A 15,302-nucleotide genomic window follows, 5' to 3' on the forward strand; every position below is an offset into this window, starting at 1 on the left:
GGAAACCTTAACCTCTGGCTCTGATAAACAGCAACAGTCAGATAAGGCTCTTTCAGGGGAACCTGCTGGCTGTGATGTAATAAGGCCATGTGGCTACACGCTGCTTCATCTAGGCTCTCTCAGATCTCTGCTGTTTCCCAACGAGACCAGCCCAACCCACCGTCATCACAACAATGACAGGGAAGCCTCAGGAATGAACCTGGTACAGTGTGACTGTCTCTATCAGCGGCTGATGAATGTTGACTGCCTGAAAGGACTCACTAAAAGATTTTGACCACACCACTGGAGAATAGGATAATGATGCGGAATAAGCATTTATTTCAAAGTTACAAAATATTTTAAGAAAACATATTTCACTTTACATAAACTGTACAGATGACATTGATATGACTAAATGATTCTGAAACAGGAACTAAAAATATATTTTTATTAAATAGAAAAACGGGAGAAAAAAAATAGAATTAAAGATGAAAAATGAAGTGTCCACATGTGTATTGTACAAAATAGATAGAGAAAGGAAATAATATAACTAAGAAATAGAATCATCATATTGTACCCTGATACGTAGATTAGGCCTCTTATGATCAAACAGCATTGTACACAGAAAGTAACGTGATGGCCTCGCCATCTAATTATAATAATAAGCTCAAATAATATTGGCCTCTTTGGTTCCATTAATAGGTCAAATAAAATTTGTACAAAAAAAATACAATTTACTTCTAGAAAAATAACTTTCAATGGCAGTTTGTTTATTAACTAATCCCCCAACTTTTCAGTGCAAATGTCATAACAATCATTCGCTTTGGAAAAATGGAAGCGAAAGATCACATTTCAAGTATTTGATAAGAGGAGTTAAAGACTAGGAGAGGAGGAGGAGAAAGATCATTTCAGTCTGGTAGAGTTGTGTAGGTGGGCATGGGTGGGTTACTATACATTGCATAAATTACGTGGCACTTATTTATGACAGGACACTCAGTACCCCTTTGAAGGCATTTCAATATGCAAGTGCTATTAAGAGTGGGAGTGTGCATTTAAAGAGTTTAGTCTGCAAGTGCTACACTGCACCATCATGCCCTGTTGGCCCATAACAAGAGTCTCCTCCTCGTCCACTTCGAGGTCCACTTTATCGAAACAAGTAGGGGCAGTGCGGACTCTGTTTTCTCTGGATGAAGTGTGTGTAGTTGTGCACTGTGCACAAAGTTCCATCTTCACCTTTAAACTGAGTGCTCGCCTGCAGTATGGTCACAGACAGGAAGAGAGAACGTGTGGTCCAATGTCAACAACAACATGTCAACAACGTTGTTGTTGTGTCATCACCTCACCTGGACAGGAGTGTCGTCCCAGAAAGGCTTTATTCAATAATAAGCGCAGGCTGATACACTTTCTGTAATAATTCCACCGGATCGAGTGGGACAGTCATAGTGTCTTTGACAGTCTTTATGGAAGTGCTGGTGTTTCTAATTGTATTATCCGATGAATTGTCATTGTCAGTGCTTTTGTTTTGTCAATGTTCTGGTGTGCTTCAGTACTCATGGAGGGGAAGAAGCCAATGTGCGGTTGGCTGATCCTGGACCTGTAAGCTTCCTTAAAGGTCCAATCCAGCCCTTTTTATCTCAATATCAAATATTTTCTGGATAACAATTAAGTACTTTACTGTGATTGTTTTAATTAAAATGGTCAAAAATGGTCAAAAATAACTTCTTAGCGAAGAGCAATTTCTCAAAGAAAAATGTTGCTATGACTGTCTGGGAGTGGTCAGAGTGGTAAGGGGAAACTGAAAACGACCTGTTATTGTCAGAGAGGTTTGGAACTCTTTCTTATTGGTCTATTAACTAATTTAACACCTGTTGATGTCACTAGGCAGGCCAAAACTCCATCCCACCAAAACAGGCTGAAATTTCAGGCGGTCTTTTCAAAAGACTCTAAAAGGGCATTATCATAATTTTCACAGTTTCACAGTATTATTCCAACCACATAGTGTGGAAATATATATAAAACACGTTTTGACTGCACTGGGTCAATAAGCGCTTTTCTTTCCATCTTCATCTAAGAATGGCAAACTAGAAAAATAATATAATTTGGTGATCAACCATTCCTTTCTCCTCCCATAACTCTGTTCTTAATATGAAATGGACAGAAACTGGCCTCGCTCGGCCAGATAAATAATCCATTAACACATGTTTGTTTGTGCCATATAACTAAATATATAAATATATATATATTTAGTTATATGGAATATGTGTATAGTACAAAAAGGTCCTTTTGTACAAGACTTTTTAACTATAATCGTTTGATTTGACTTTCAAAGTTCAAAGTAAAAAAAAAATCACAGACAGTCTCAGGCACAGCCACACTCTTCCACTATCATATTGGGCACATCTCGTTTTACTATGTTGTACTCATCGTCGAAGTACAGCATAGACATAGTGCTGAGCTTGGTGGGGATACAACAGGAGTTGACCGAGCCGGGGCTCATGCCCCTCATCCGGTACTGGTTGACCACTGCCGTGTGGAACGACGACGCTGACCCCGGTACCCCCGCCATGTACGCCGGGCAGCTCCCCTCGCAGTAGTTACCGTAGTAACCCGCAGGTGCGATGATCCAGTCGTTCCAGCCAATGAGGCGGAAGTCAATGTAGAACTGCTGTCTGCAGCACAGACCTCCACTGCTCCCATCACACTCCAGGCCCCTCTTCCTGATGCGGTGGTTCCCTTCCACCTGCCGCGCCCGGACAACCAGGAAGGGCCTGTGTGAAGGGTCTGCTGTGTCGACTAAGATAGGAACCACGTTGGACGCCTCACAGCCCTCGCAGTGCACCTCAAGGTCCTGCCGCCGGCCACCCTTACCAAACACGGCCCTCACGGCCTCTGACATGGGGAATGTGTGCCAGCCACTGCGCTTAAGGTCCACGCGCTTCTCCACCAGGGTCCACCGACCTCCTCCCCCTGGCCCTGTTCCCCCCCCGGCTCCACCTGCAGTCCCAGTCCCTGCCTCCTTGTAGTGGATCTTCACTGTGACTTTTCGTCGAGGCCCTTTCTCGGAGCCGGTGGGCTGCAGCCTGAAGTAGAGCCACAGGTTGGCCTGAGACACGTACAGGTTCTGGTTCCCTTCACTGGAGATGAGGAAGTAGAGGCTGGACTTAGATGCTTGAGATGAAGTCAGCTCATCTGATGGAGAGAAGAAGAGAGGGATGTGGGTTTAGTGATATACTGTATATTGTACAGCAGGGTTCCCCAAATATTTGGCCCTGCATGTCTTGTGAGCACAAAAAAATATATATAATTGTTGGACATAAAAGACTGTAAAAACACCAGAAAATCAGCTCCAAGTGATTTTAATTTTGGAAATTTGTTCCAAAGTATTCCGACACGCGTAACAATATGATTTTACTGTATACAAATGTAAGCTTGGTTTGAAATTCTTATAGTTTTAAGCAAATATTATATTTGTTTGGGCTTGACCATCCACCCCCTGACCATCCACTCAAGAAAAAAATTGTCCCGCAGCTGAATCTAGTTGATGAATGCTGCTGAACAGTCAAGAGTTAAGTTGGTAGAACATGGCGCTTGTAACACCAGGGTAGTGGGTTCGAACCATGATTTGTATGCACACATGACTGTAAGCAAAAAGCGGAAATGGCATATATTATAGAATAAACTAACATGATTTTTTTAGAGCAAGTTGGAAAAGTTGACACAATTCACAGAGTAAAACACATAGTTTTCCAACTTCTGTCTGTGTGAATGAAAGTAATGTAACAGTACATCTGAGTATAATTTGTAAGAGGGAGAAAGAAGTGGACAAACAACAACAAGGTGCATGAAGCAGGTAGCCAGGGAGGGAGCAGTTCAGGTAGCCAGGGAGGGAGCAGTTCAGGTAGCCAGGGAGGGAGCAGTTCAGGTAGCCAGGGAGGGAGCAGTTCATGTAGCCAGGGAGGGAGCAGTTCAGGTAGCCAGGGAGGGAGCAGTTCAGGTAGCCAGGGAGGGAGCAGTTCAGGTAGCCAGGGAGGGAGCAGTTCAGGTAGCCAGGGAGGGAGCAGTTCAGGTAGCCAGGGAGGGAGCAGTTCAGGTAGCCAGGGAGGGAGCAGTTCAGGTAGCCAGGGAGGGAGCAGTTCAGGTAGCCAGGGAGGGAGCAGTTCAGGTAGCCAGGGAGGGAGCAGTTCAGTCACTTCTGTCTCCTCTCACCACTCTCTTTCTCCCACATCACATGCTGTTAGCCTAGTTCCTTATAGGCTGTTTCTTCTGACAGCCCAGTTCTGGGAGCAGGCCCAGTTGGCCTCAGGTCAGATTGTGAAGACTAGCGACAGAACCAGAGATAGAGGAGAGAAGGGGAATGGAGGAGAAGAGAAGAGGGGGAACGGAGGGGAGGGGGTGGGACAAGGCGCGGGCCCCGGGGGTTCATTGAGTTCGCTGAGGGCTGTGTGTGTGTGTGTGTGTGTGTGTGTGTGTGTGTGTGTGTGTGTGTGTGTGTGTGTGTGTGTGTGTGTGTGTGTGTGTGTGTGTGTGTGTGTGTGTGTGTGTGTGTGTGTGTGTGTGTGTGTGTGTGTGTGTGTGTGTGTGTGTGTGTGTTGTGAGGCACTGCTATGAAAACCCCTGAGCTCCCCGGAGCCTTTGAGACTGACAGCATAAAGACCCGAGTGAGGTATTAGGAGACAGCCGCGCTGCAGCCTGGAATTAAGCGCGTGGCCCTCCTAACCAAAAGCATGATGAGGCAAAAATAAAAGCCATTTACATGACACTGGCCACTTTCTAAAATGAAACAATGAAGAGATTCGAAATGTCTAAGGCATAATGGGGTTTGGGGTCGGCCATATCTTTTTTTAAGCCTAATGATGTCTTCCAAATTACTGTGAAAACCGAGAAGTTTCTGTTTAAGAGTTAGCCAGGATCGTCTTCGGCTGAGCACATGCTGAAGCGGCTAAATTACTTTGTTTGCAAACTGATTAGCGTGAGTTGGTGTCAACAGCTGGCCACCAAAGATGGTCCTTTGTACAGCGACCCTATGCCTACAGGGTACTCCAGTAACAGTGACTTTAAATTAATGCACGCGCACACACTCACACCCACACACCACGCGCACGCACAGACTCGCATTATCATACACACACACACACACACACACACACACACACACACACACACACACACACACACACACACACACACACACACACACACACACACACACACACACACACACACACACACACACACACACACACACACACACACACACACACACACACACACACACACATACAGTGTAAACAACCATCCCTGTGGCAACAACAAAAGCACAAGGCATATTGATACCGAACCCTCAGGGTGCAGTCTCAAGTATTTAAGAAGAAAAGTATGCATCTGAAGTGTAGATATAAAGGCATTGATGCAATAACAGTTTTAACCTGATTTAACTGCTGTCATTGCCCAAGGACATGAGTATATATCCTTGCCTCATTTCATATCATGACTTGCTGCTTGCCTTAACAGCTCCCAGTGATCAACAGGGGAGATCATAGGCCAGGGCGTTTCTCTATCTGTGCCCTGAGTGACACTGTGTGTAAGGCAATGAAGTGCTGGGTGGAGAGAGATGGCAGTCTGAATCTCTAACTACAAAGATACTACAGTCTGGACTGAAGCATTGTCATATTTTCTTTTTTAAATATGTGGTGGAGTGTGTTTGTAGCTTTTCCCCTATATCCCATCAGTGAACAAAATACAGACATTTTTTAATGACCCATAACTTAGGGTAGCTGAGACTGGCCACATTAAACTGGTTGCTGGAGTGGATTGAGAATCATCCTGCTGGAAAACACTTCAACTATTTACCTTTTCTTTGCTTTTAGAAAATCCCACAAAAAAACATAGCCAGTGCTTGAACCAGGCTTTAGGGAGGTGAGTTCAGGAAGGAGGTGAGGTGATGGAGAAGGTTATGGAGGAGACCAGTTAAACAAGGAGGTGTGCTGCCTGGGTTAGTGTGACTGGGGTCAATGTGCTCCTGGGCCAGGCAGGGTTAGGGCAGGGCAGGGGAAGGGAAGGGAGGGGAGGTGAGGTTGACATCTGGGTGGACCTCTGTCTCTCTGGATGGAGCTAGTGCTGCTGCAGCTACATCTGCCTAAGCGTGTCTCCACCTGCGCCACCAACACAAGGACAGGGCAGGCAGGTAGAAAAGGTAGGCAGGTGGGAAATCAGGCAGAGAGAGAGAGAGAGAGAGAGAGAGAGAGAGAGAGAGAGAGAGAGAGAGAGAGAGAGAGAGAGAGAGAGAGAGAGAGAGAGAGAGAGAGAGAGAGAGAGAGAGAGAGAGAGAGAGAGAGAGAGACAGTGTGTGTGCACGCATGTAGCAGAGTGCTATGCTCATTACACAAAGTCTGTGTCGACAGAGACCAAATGGCGCGGAGCACCATTGCTCTGACATGAGCCTCGCCTCGCAGTCAGACACACATACACACACACACACGGCTCTGACAGGCATCCCTTAGGCTGCTGGGGCACAACGCTCAGCTCAGCACTCCAGCAATTCCCACAGAGGGAAATAGGAGAGGAGAGGGGAAAAGAGCAGAACAGGTCAGGGTGAGCCCCAGAGAGCCCCATAAAGCGCCATAGAGCTGGACTTTTGGCCAGTAGTTAGTAAGCTGCTTTGCTGGTAGTGGTGGAGGAGTGAGTTTGAAGTTGTACTTAAAAAGCTTAACTCTTGATGGTTTAATAAAAGCTTTGAAAAGCAGTTGCACATGGAAAAGCACATGTATAATGATGTATGAGCAAGGGGTGAATCTACAGTTAGTCAGAGCACCTGACATATACTCATATACACACACTTGGATTGAGTGTGAGGTGGAAAATTCCATGAGCGGCTTCAGACAGGGCATGATTGACGTGTCTTCATGAAAGACCCTGTCCCAGAGTAAACCCAGCAGCCAGCCCTATAGCCCTGAGAGGGATACATCCCAAATGGCACCCTATTCCCTATATAGGGCACTATTTTTTACAGTTTTTTTCCAGGGCCCATAGGGCTCTGGTCAACATTAGTGTACTATTTAGGGAATAGGGTGCCATTTGGCACACAACCCAAGGACTGGGCCAGAGTTAATGACATCCAATAATGAAGTCTTAATTCGTGTCTTGGACCGGAGTCACAGGGAGTTCAACAGGTCCAAGCGGCTATACCAACGACAATCGAGATGCACACATCTCCCCCTGCACTCCGCTCCGCTCCCGTGGTTACGGGACACTGAATCCCTCCGCCAAAGCGAGGGTACGCGAGACTGTGTCATAAGAGACGGGTGGTTGGCACTGTTCCTCACCTGGAACCTTGGCAGCAAGCCTCAGCCTCTGCTCCGCTAGGTGGTCATGAGACTGAATACTGACTGAGAGATAAGAGCTATAGCTGTCTTTTTCTAGAGGACAGCGTCCCACACCATCAACACTTTTTTTTGCCAGTAACGCTCACCACAAACTCCCCGAGGCCTCTACCAGCCATCCAGAAATGTCCACCACAAACTCCCCGAGGCCTCTACCAGCCATCCAGAAATGTCCACCACAAACTCCCCGAGGCCTCTACCAGCCATCCAGAAATGTCCACCACAAACTCCCCGAGGCCTCTACCAGCCATCCAGAAATGTCCACCACAAACTCCCCGAGGCCTCTACCAGCCATCCAGAAATGTCCACCACAAACTCCCCGAGGCCTCTACCAGCCATCCAGAAATGTCCACCACAAACTCCCCTAGGCCCCTACCAGCCACCCAGAAATGTCCACCACAAACTCCCCTAGGCCCCTACCAGCCATCCAGAAATGTCCATCACAAACTCCCCTAGGCCCCTACCAGCCATCCAAAAATGTCCATCACAAACTCCCCTAGGCCCCTACCAGCCATCCAGAAATGTCCATCACAAACTCCCATAGGCCCCTACCAGCCATCCAGTAATGCACACCACAAACTCCCATAGGCCCCTACTAGCCATCCAGTAATGCGCACCACAAACACCTTGATCTTTGACTGTGACATCATTAAAGTCGCTCTGCTTGGGTCCCGGCCTGTGCCTGGGACTGGTCTAGCTGCCTCTCTCCAGGCTGCTCCAGGGGCCTTGTCCCTCTTTCCATGCCCTTGCTGGCAGCCTGGGCTCTGGGGGTGAGTGCCAGCTGGCCTGAAGGCAGAGGGGGTCTAGAGAGCAGGGAGCAAAGCCAGTTCCATGGCACAATGCTGCACAAAGGCTCAAAGGTATCGTGTATAATGGAAAAAAAGCAAAGAGGCCTGGTTGGATGAACCTTTATATGACAAAAGCATTCTTTAGAAAATGGAGATATGGGCACACCATACACCCCCTCCCACCTCCTCCATCTCTCCATCCCCCGAACCCACGACTCAAATGTCTCATGCATTATTCTGAGCGTTTTCTTTTGTTTTCTCGTGCTTTTTGTTCTGAATGTTGACATATTGGGTTTAGCAAGAATGCACAGTGCTCTCCCAATAATTGCCTTGCTTTTGTTCCCTTGTCATGAGTGTGCTTACATCATTTCTATTGGAGGGTGACAGCTAGGAACCCATCCAGGCTGATTGTATACTGTGTGCTACAGCGTTGCACTGTGGGACCGGCATCTCACTTTGTTTCTTAATGGTATGCTTTCTCTGCTAAACAAACACTACATCTCAAATATGATGTTCTCACTGCACTAACCTGGCAATTATTGGTTTCAGTTGTTAACAGACAATAGGTGTGTGTGTGTGTGTGTGTGTGTGTGTGTGTGTGTGTGTGTGTGTGTGTGTGTGTGTGTGTGTGTGTGTGTGTGTGTGTGTGTGTGTGTGTGTGTGTGTGTGTGTGTGTGTGTGTGTGTGTGTGTGTGTGTGTGTGTGTGTGTGTGTGAAGGGGGAAAGGGGGGGTTTATCTTCGGACCCTTAAGACTTAGCTACATACACATTCTTAGAAAGTTGGATAAATGGCCAATTGAAGGGTTTTTCCCTTAAAATAGAGCTTTTTGCCTAAACACGTTTAACTGCTGAAATGGGACTCAGGGTGCTTTACTATTCCCTATACAACACATGGGGGCCATTTAAGGTTTCATTCTATAATGAATTGTTGAATTGTTGAATTGTTGAATGAATGAATGAATGAATGAATGAATGAATGAATGAATGAATGAATGAATGAATGAATGAATGCAAGTTGAATAATGTTATGTGTCATGTTGACTTAGTGAAAGACCGTTGTATATCAGTTGAATTTTAAGGATATAGCCTTTCTTCAAAAACGGAAAACGACAATTAAAGACATTGGCTGTAATAGGCAACACACATCTGGGTTGAGAACTTTACGAAACCCACTAGATCCCATCAGATGAGGCATTCAATCTCGATTATGAGGCAATTATATCGTGATTATGTAGGGTTGTATCCTGCGCAATTATGGCTGTCCTGATATGAATATTAATTCCTCGAATCCTCGGAGGGGACATGTGCTATATGCTCCTACTACACCTTTTGAAATTGAGTCATGACTCAGAACAATAAAGGGAGAGAAATGAGTTAGATAAATGCCGGATTATTGATAATTAGGCTACCTGATTCTGCGAAGCTGATTATCTCCGAAGTCTCTTGCCCCTCGTTACTGTAGGCAGCCTGTCCATCAAGGTTGGGGATCTCAACCCTTCCGTCTTCTCGTAGTTTACCTGCGTGTAGCCGCCTCAGCGCTGTCACCATTGCCGCTTTCGGGATAGGATGTGTGATGTTGGGTCTTTCTCTCATTTGTAACCTGTTCAAGATGTGCCTCTTAACTGCTTCCAATAAGTCTATATCCACCCGTTCTGACGCCTCCGGCATCCCGCACGAAGCGCACGACTCCTGGGTCACGGTTTGAGTCTCTGCCCCAGTTGTGCCCAAAGTAAAGCAGATGGAAAGGATGCAAGCCAACGTGAGATTATATCTTTTCATTTTCTCTTTTTGAGACTGGAATTCCCAAGCACGATGGAGAGGAAGAATAATGGTTATTCGATACAGAGAGCAACGAAAGAGAGTTAGGCTACTTCACAAGTTTAGCATCCTGGTAAATATCCAGCTCTGCGCCAGCGGGAATAGTTTGCACATGGAACTATGATTGATGCACACGTTAGGGTAATCCAAAACAGTCCATGCGGTTTTTGTATTCCAAAGAGGTTGCTGTCAAGAGCTAATAGATTATTCCAGATGTTCTTATTTGCTTCCTCTCGAGCCCTGTAAAGCTTGGGTCCTTTTTGTGAAGCGCACTACAGTTCAGTTCTCATCTAAAGCACAATTCCAGAGGTGTTGGTTCTTAACCGGATTTCTTGACCGGCGAATCTGAAATGAGCACCGTGTGTAGTAGGCTATCTGAATGGCACTACCGCGTCTGGCATGCCATTTCTTCAAATTTAACAAAACGAATTATTATATTCCATAACCTTTGCAAACCACATTTAGTATCTCACCGGTACGTGGGCTTTGTATCCGTTGATCAGGAGACGAAACGTTTGATGTGAACTTCCAAATATGACGTTACCTTTACATTCAAATCACTCCTATAAACGCAATTTTAGGAATCCAACTAAATTGCAATCGAATTCATACCCAACTAATCCCTAGATCACTGTCTTGTTTGTCTACTGGTGAGTTTGAGTAGACTATCCTATGGGTGTGTGTATGCGACGGCTCTGCCTCTGTGTCCTGAAATAGATGCTGTTATCTTTACAATGTTCTCCTTTGCAATCACGACACGGAGCCCACGGCACACGGAAAGTTTTTATACAGGAGTTGAAACCACGTGGGGCGTTCCACCAACAGGGCTCAAGGGATTATACACTGCTGCTAGAACTATCTGGGAGGAAAGCGCCGCGGAGGATGGAGAGAAGACGTTCCTATGGTTACAATAAAAAGTAGTAGAATACGATAGAGAACACATTTTAACCATACATTATAATTGTACACCTCATTGCCTCATAAAATATACTGTATTATAGGCATAAACAGATAGATTGTCATTTTGAATAAATGTGGGGCTATTTCGGCAAGACATATCATGCTCTAAAATTGGAAGGATTTTATAAATGTTGGTATTATGGTGTCTGAAACAAACAGATGAAACGAACAAACATAAACACGGACGCACGTATCACACACATACACAATGTGTTTAAACTATCGGATTTTTGTACGGTCCTACAAGTTTCGAAAGCCAACGACTTGTTTTTGTATGTAGGTAACTCAGGATAGGCAAATCACTTGACTGCAATGGGATACCATGGGATACCACTCATAATGCAGTGTTCATACTGAAAGGCGCGTGCTTTCTGTGCACTTTTACGCATGAGGAAAAATGTTATAAACAGCGCCACCTTTTGTTGAAACACTTTCCCTACATTATTAAAGCAAGAATCTGAAAGAAATCTGCTATTCTTTTTGAGGAAAGTGCCAACACACCGATCAGAAAACAAAGGATGTCTAAATATATCAACATGTCCCGACCTTTATGTAGGTTAGTGGGACAAGTGAACTGGCGCATTAGCCTACATTCAAGCGTGGTCGTGGATTAGGCAACAGTATAGTTACTTTTCCAGGCAGAGGCTTTAGTAGACAGTCACATAGAGACATATGCCTATGTGTGTTTATCTGTTTCTCTCTCTCTCTGTGTGTGTGTGTGTGTGTGTGTGTGTGTGTGTGTGTGTGTGTGTGTGTGTGTGTGTGTGTGTGTGTGTGTGTGTGTGCGTGCGTGCGTGCGTGCGTGCGTGCGTGCGTGCGTGCGTGAGAGAGAGAGAGAGAGAGAGAGAGAGAGAGAGAGAGAGAGAGAGAGAGAGAGAGAGAGAGAGAGAGAGAGAGAGAGAAAGAGAGAGAGAGAGAGAAGGATAGAAAGAAGGGGCAGGAGGTAATAGTAATTTATGTAATTAATAAAGATGAGTTCTAAACCCTATACCACTGCACAAACAGGGTCAAAACAACATGACTCAATGGTGCTTTTGCTTCATAGGCCTAGCATTGTCATGGGTTGTGCAACAGTATACTTACTTTTCCAGGTAAACAGTGCCACCCTTTGTTGAAACATCCACTACACTATTGAGCCATTAATCTGAAAAATCTCTGTTGATTATTTTTGATGACAGTACCAAGACGCTGATCAGAAAGCAAAGGCTGTCTAAAAATGTCAAAACGTCCAGACCTTGATGTAGGTGAGTGGGTCAAGTGAACTGTTCCGTAGCCAACGGTCAAGAATGGTTGTGGATTAGGCGTAGGGACACAGGCCTGCTTATGTGTGTGTGTGTCATTCATTAAGCTGAACTCTATACCACTGCACAAATCGGGTCAAAACAACATGACTCAACAGAGCTTCTGCTTCATAGGCCTATTACACTCTTAATCATGCCCATATTCAGTGGTCTCCATCATGATTGACAGAGAGCCTTCAGACCAGGGGTCAAAGTCATTTTGCCCATGAGGTCATTCCTGTAAAGGCTTCTCTGTAGCCACTTGACTGTGTTCATTCATTGCTTGTGTGTGAACTTCTTCTCCAACATGAAATCCTTTCTACTAATCTGAGAGGATATTGATGGGAGCACAAGTGGGGCCCATTGACATGTCGAAAATGGCTACAGTACTGCATGTTTGACACCCATGCTAGACTGATGGAGAAGAGAAGGTCCCATAACCTGATTTCCTCCTGTAATAACCCTGTAATAACCGTGTAATAACCCTGTAATAACCTCATAATGCGGCAATGGAGAGACTATTTATTTAACATGTTGTGCTCTTAGTTTTGATATAAGTAATCATAATTTCCAGTGGTAACACGAAAATATTGTATCTCAACTTTTGAATTAGTAATCCTTCAGTAGAAGAACCTTGAGAATATGATGTCAAAAATCTTTGTTTAGTACCTGGCGCCATCATGTGGAGTGAGAGCACATTGCATATATATGGAATATATTTTGTATTTATATATATTTGAATAACATACACATATTAATCAGATCAAATGTACAGAGTGCAATGCATAAATATCATTTATCATTTTTGGTGACTGCAATGGATAAGAGCGTCTGCTAAATGACTTAAATGTAAATGTAAAGCATACAGTGCAAACAAAGACAAAATAGTTCTACGCTTTTTTGGTATGAGTAAAAATAATTACCATTAGTACCTTTTACGTCTCTGATATTTTAAGTAGAAATTGTGCACGAATATTGCATTTAAATGCCTGTTACATTAAATTAAGTGCCCTTTAATATAGACTACAAGGAAAATTCCGTAAAACAGATTGTTTTATATGAATAAAGGCTTTTGACCCCTCTATGCCTTCTCTTCTTACCTAACACTAATCTGTGAGAACAATATTTTCGGTGAACAAATGCTTAATTTTGTCGTTATAATAAGGTTGGTAGCAACATGTGAAATTTGTTGCAGCTCAAAATGACTACAAAACCCACATTGCAATTATCTCGCTATGGTCTGTCTAGCATGTGAAGTAGCTAGTTATCTATAAAATCTCCTAAACAAACTGCACAATCAATTTTGGAGTCTACAATCTCACCATGTTCAACCTGCAGATCGATGAGCCTCACAGAGTGGAGTCTGACATTCGTAATGGCACAATGCACCCTGGACTGAAGTGGGGCAGACAAATAGGAGAAATGTGTTAGACCCTCTGTTAAATTACAAGTTTCTCGAGGTAGGAATAGGATCAGTGGCTCATTCGAGAGAAGATAGGTAGGTAGGTTACCTTGTATGACATCGGGCAATATTGAAATCTGACATGTATGATAGACATTTTCACGAGGTGAAAAGTCGTACTCCTATTAACTTCCAAAGTTCCGTATCCAATCTTCAAGGAAAATAGATTGAAAGGGAAACGTGTAGCTCTCGTAGTCGTTACACTATATTGATAAACAAATGTTCAGAGACAAAGACTACTCCATGGCTATTCTAAATATGACAAAGTTCCCATCGAGGAGTTGAATAATGGAAACACAATACTAGACATGGTACGGATTATTATAAAAACATTTTAAAAAGCTCTAAAATACAACAATTGTTAAAGTAATAAACTCCAACTACACCTTTCTAGATAGGGAATGGTGGAAAATAATTCGTTTTAGACCTTCCATTTATAGTATTTCATAAATTGATAAGACAGAATTAGAAGAAAGGATGATTAGCGAAATAATAAACCTTCAAATATAAGGACCTGGAACATAAAAGTACTCAATCAACATGGTAGAGATAAAACACAGAGGACATAAAAGGCAGAGTATGTGGGTATGTGTGCATGTATACACCCATTTGATAGACCCATACACGAAGAAGCAGCACCTATGTGTTTTATGGGCCTGCAGTAAGTAGCCTATATGCAGCCAAATCAGAAAGATGAATGTGGTCAGAGACCTACTAAAGTAGCACCGCCCTCTCAAGATTCTGAACCTGCCTGGCAGGGTTGGTCCTACAAAGCCAAAGCCTCCTGATGGGAGAGCATAATATACAAGGAAATTCTCAAAGCTGCTAATGAGAACCCTACCTAGCCGGTGGGGATTCTGGTGGGGTGCCCCCACCCAGGCAGTGGCAGTGCTGGCAACACTAGCTGCAGTAACCCATGAAGAGGGATCACACTCAGACATTTAGAGAGGGCACATATTATTGTGACCCTGGTGACACAAAATCATCAAAGATCTGAATATACAGAGATGCTTGGGAATAATGTCACAACAGGGGACCGCGTGTGGGTGTTTCAGGGGAAGGGGGTATATCTGACCTCCATCACCTAAGACGTGACAATGGTTAATCAAATCTCCCCATTTTTGTATGTCTTCTCATACAGCTGCAACTGTATATGCATTCGTAAATCAAGGCCTTTCTAGAGTTGGGCTCTGGGATGGAACAACTGTTGAGCATCTGCGTGTATGGTTGTTTGTGGGGGAAAGGGGTTGAATGTGTATGAGTGTTTGTGTGTGTGTATGCATCAAATAACTTGCTAGGGAGTGAAGATCTTATGGAAAATATAGGACGAATCACAATTATTGTTTGTTAAAATAATAATTGCTTCCCAAAATGTAATTTTTGTTATGGCAATACTGGTAAGAGGTAACAACCTTTCCATAAACTACCTGCATTATTACAAATATGAGCTTCCGGTGCCAACAGAGATGGCCGCCTCGCTTCGCGTTCCTAGGAAACTATGCAGTATTTTTTTTTAATGTGTTATTTCTTACATTGGTACCCCAGGTAATTTGAGGTTTTATTACATACAGTCGGGAGGCACTACTGGATATAAGAGCAACGTCAACTCACCACCATTACGACAAGGAATACGACT

General features: G+C 44.2%; 1 protein-coding gene across 1 annotated transcript; it reads right to left on the reverse strand.

Moving 5' to 3' along the window:
• Positions 1-301: 301 nt before the first annotated feature.
• Positions 302-10,701, reverse strand: LOC124042940 (inhibin beta B chain-like). Its single transcript, XM_046361087.1, has 2 exons — positions 9,556-10,701; positions 302-3,168 (listed from the first exon to the last, which is right to left on the reverse strand). Exons 1-2 carry the CDS (start codon positions 9,923-9,925, stop codon positions 2,339-2,341), a joined length of 1,200 nt encoding a protein of 399 aa, XP_046217043.1. The 5' UTR covers positions 9,926-10,701; the 3' UTR covers positions 302-2,338.
• Between the last annotated feature and the right edge of the window lie 4,601 nt (positions 10,702-15,302).

This window comes from Oncorhynchus gorbuscha, linkage group LG09 (assembly GCF_021184085.1).
Source record: "Oncorhynchus gorbuscha isolate QuinsamMale2020 ecotype Even-year linkage group LG09, OgorEven_v1.0, whole genome shotgun sequence".
In the NCBI taxonomy this organism is placed as follows: domain Eukaryota; kingdom Metazoa; phylum Chordata; class Actinopteri; order Salmoniformes; family Salmonidae; genus Oncorhynchus; species Oncorhynchus gorbuscha.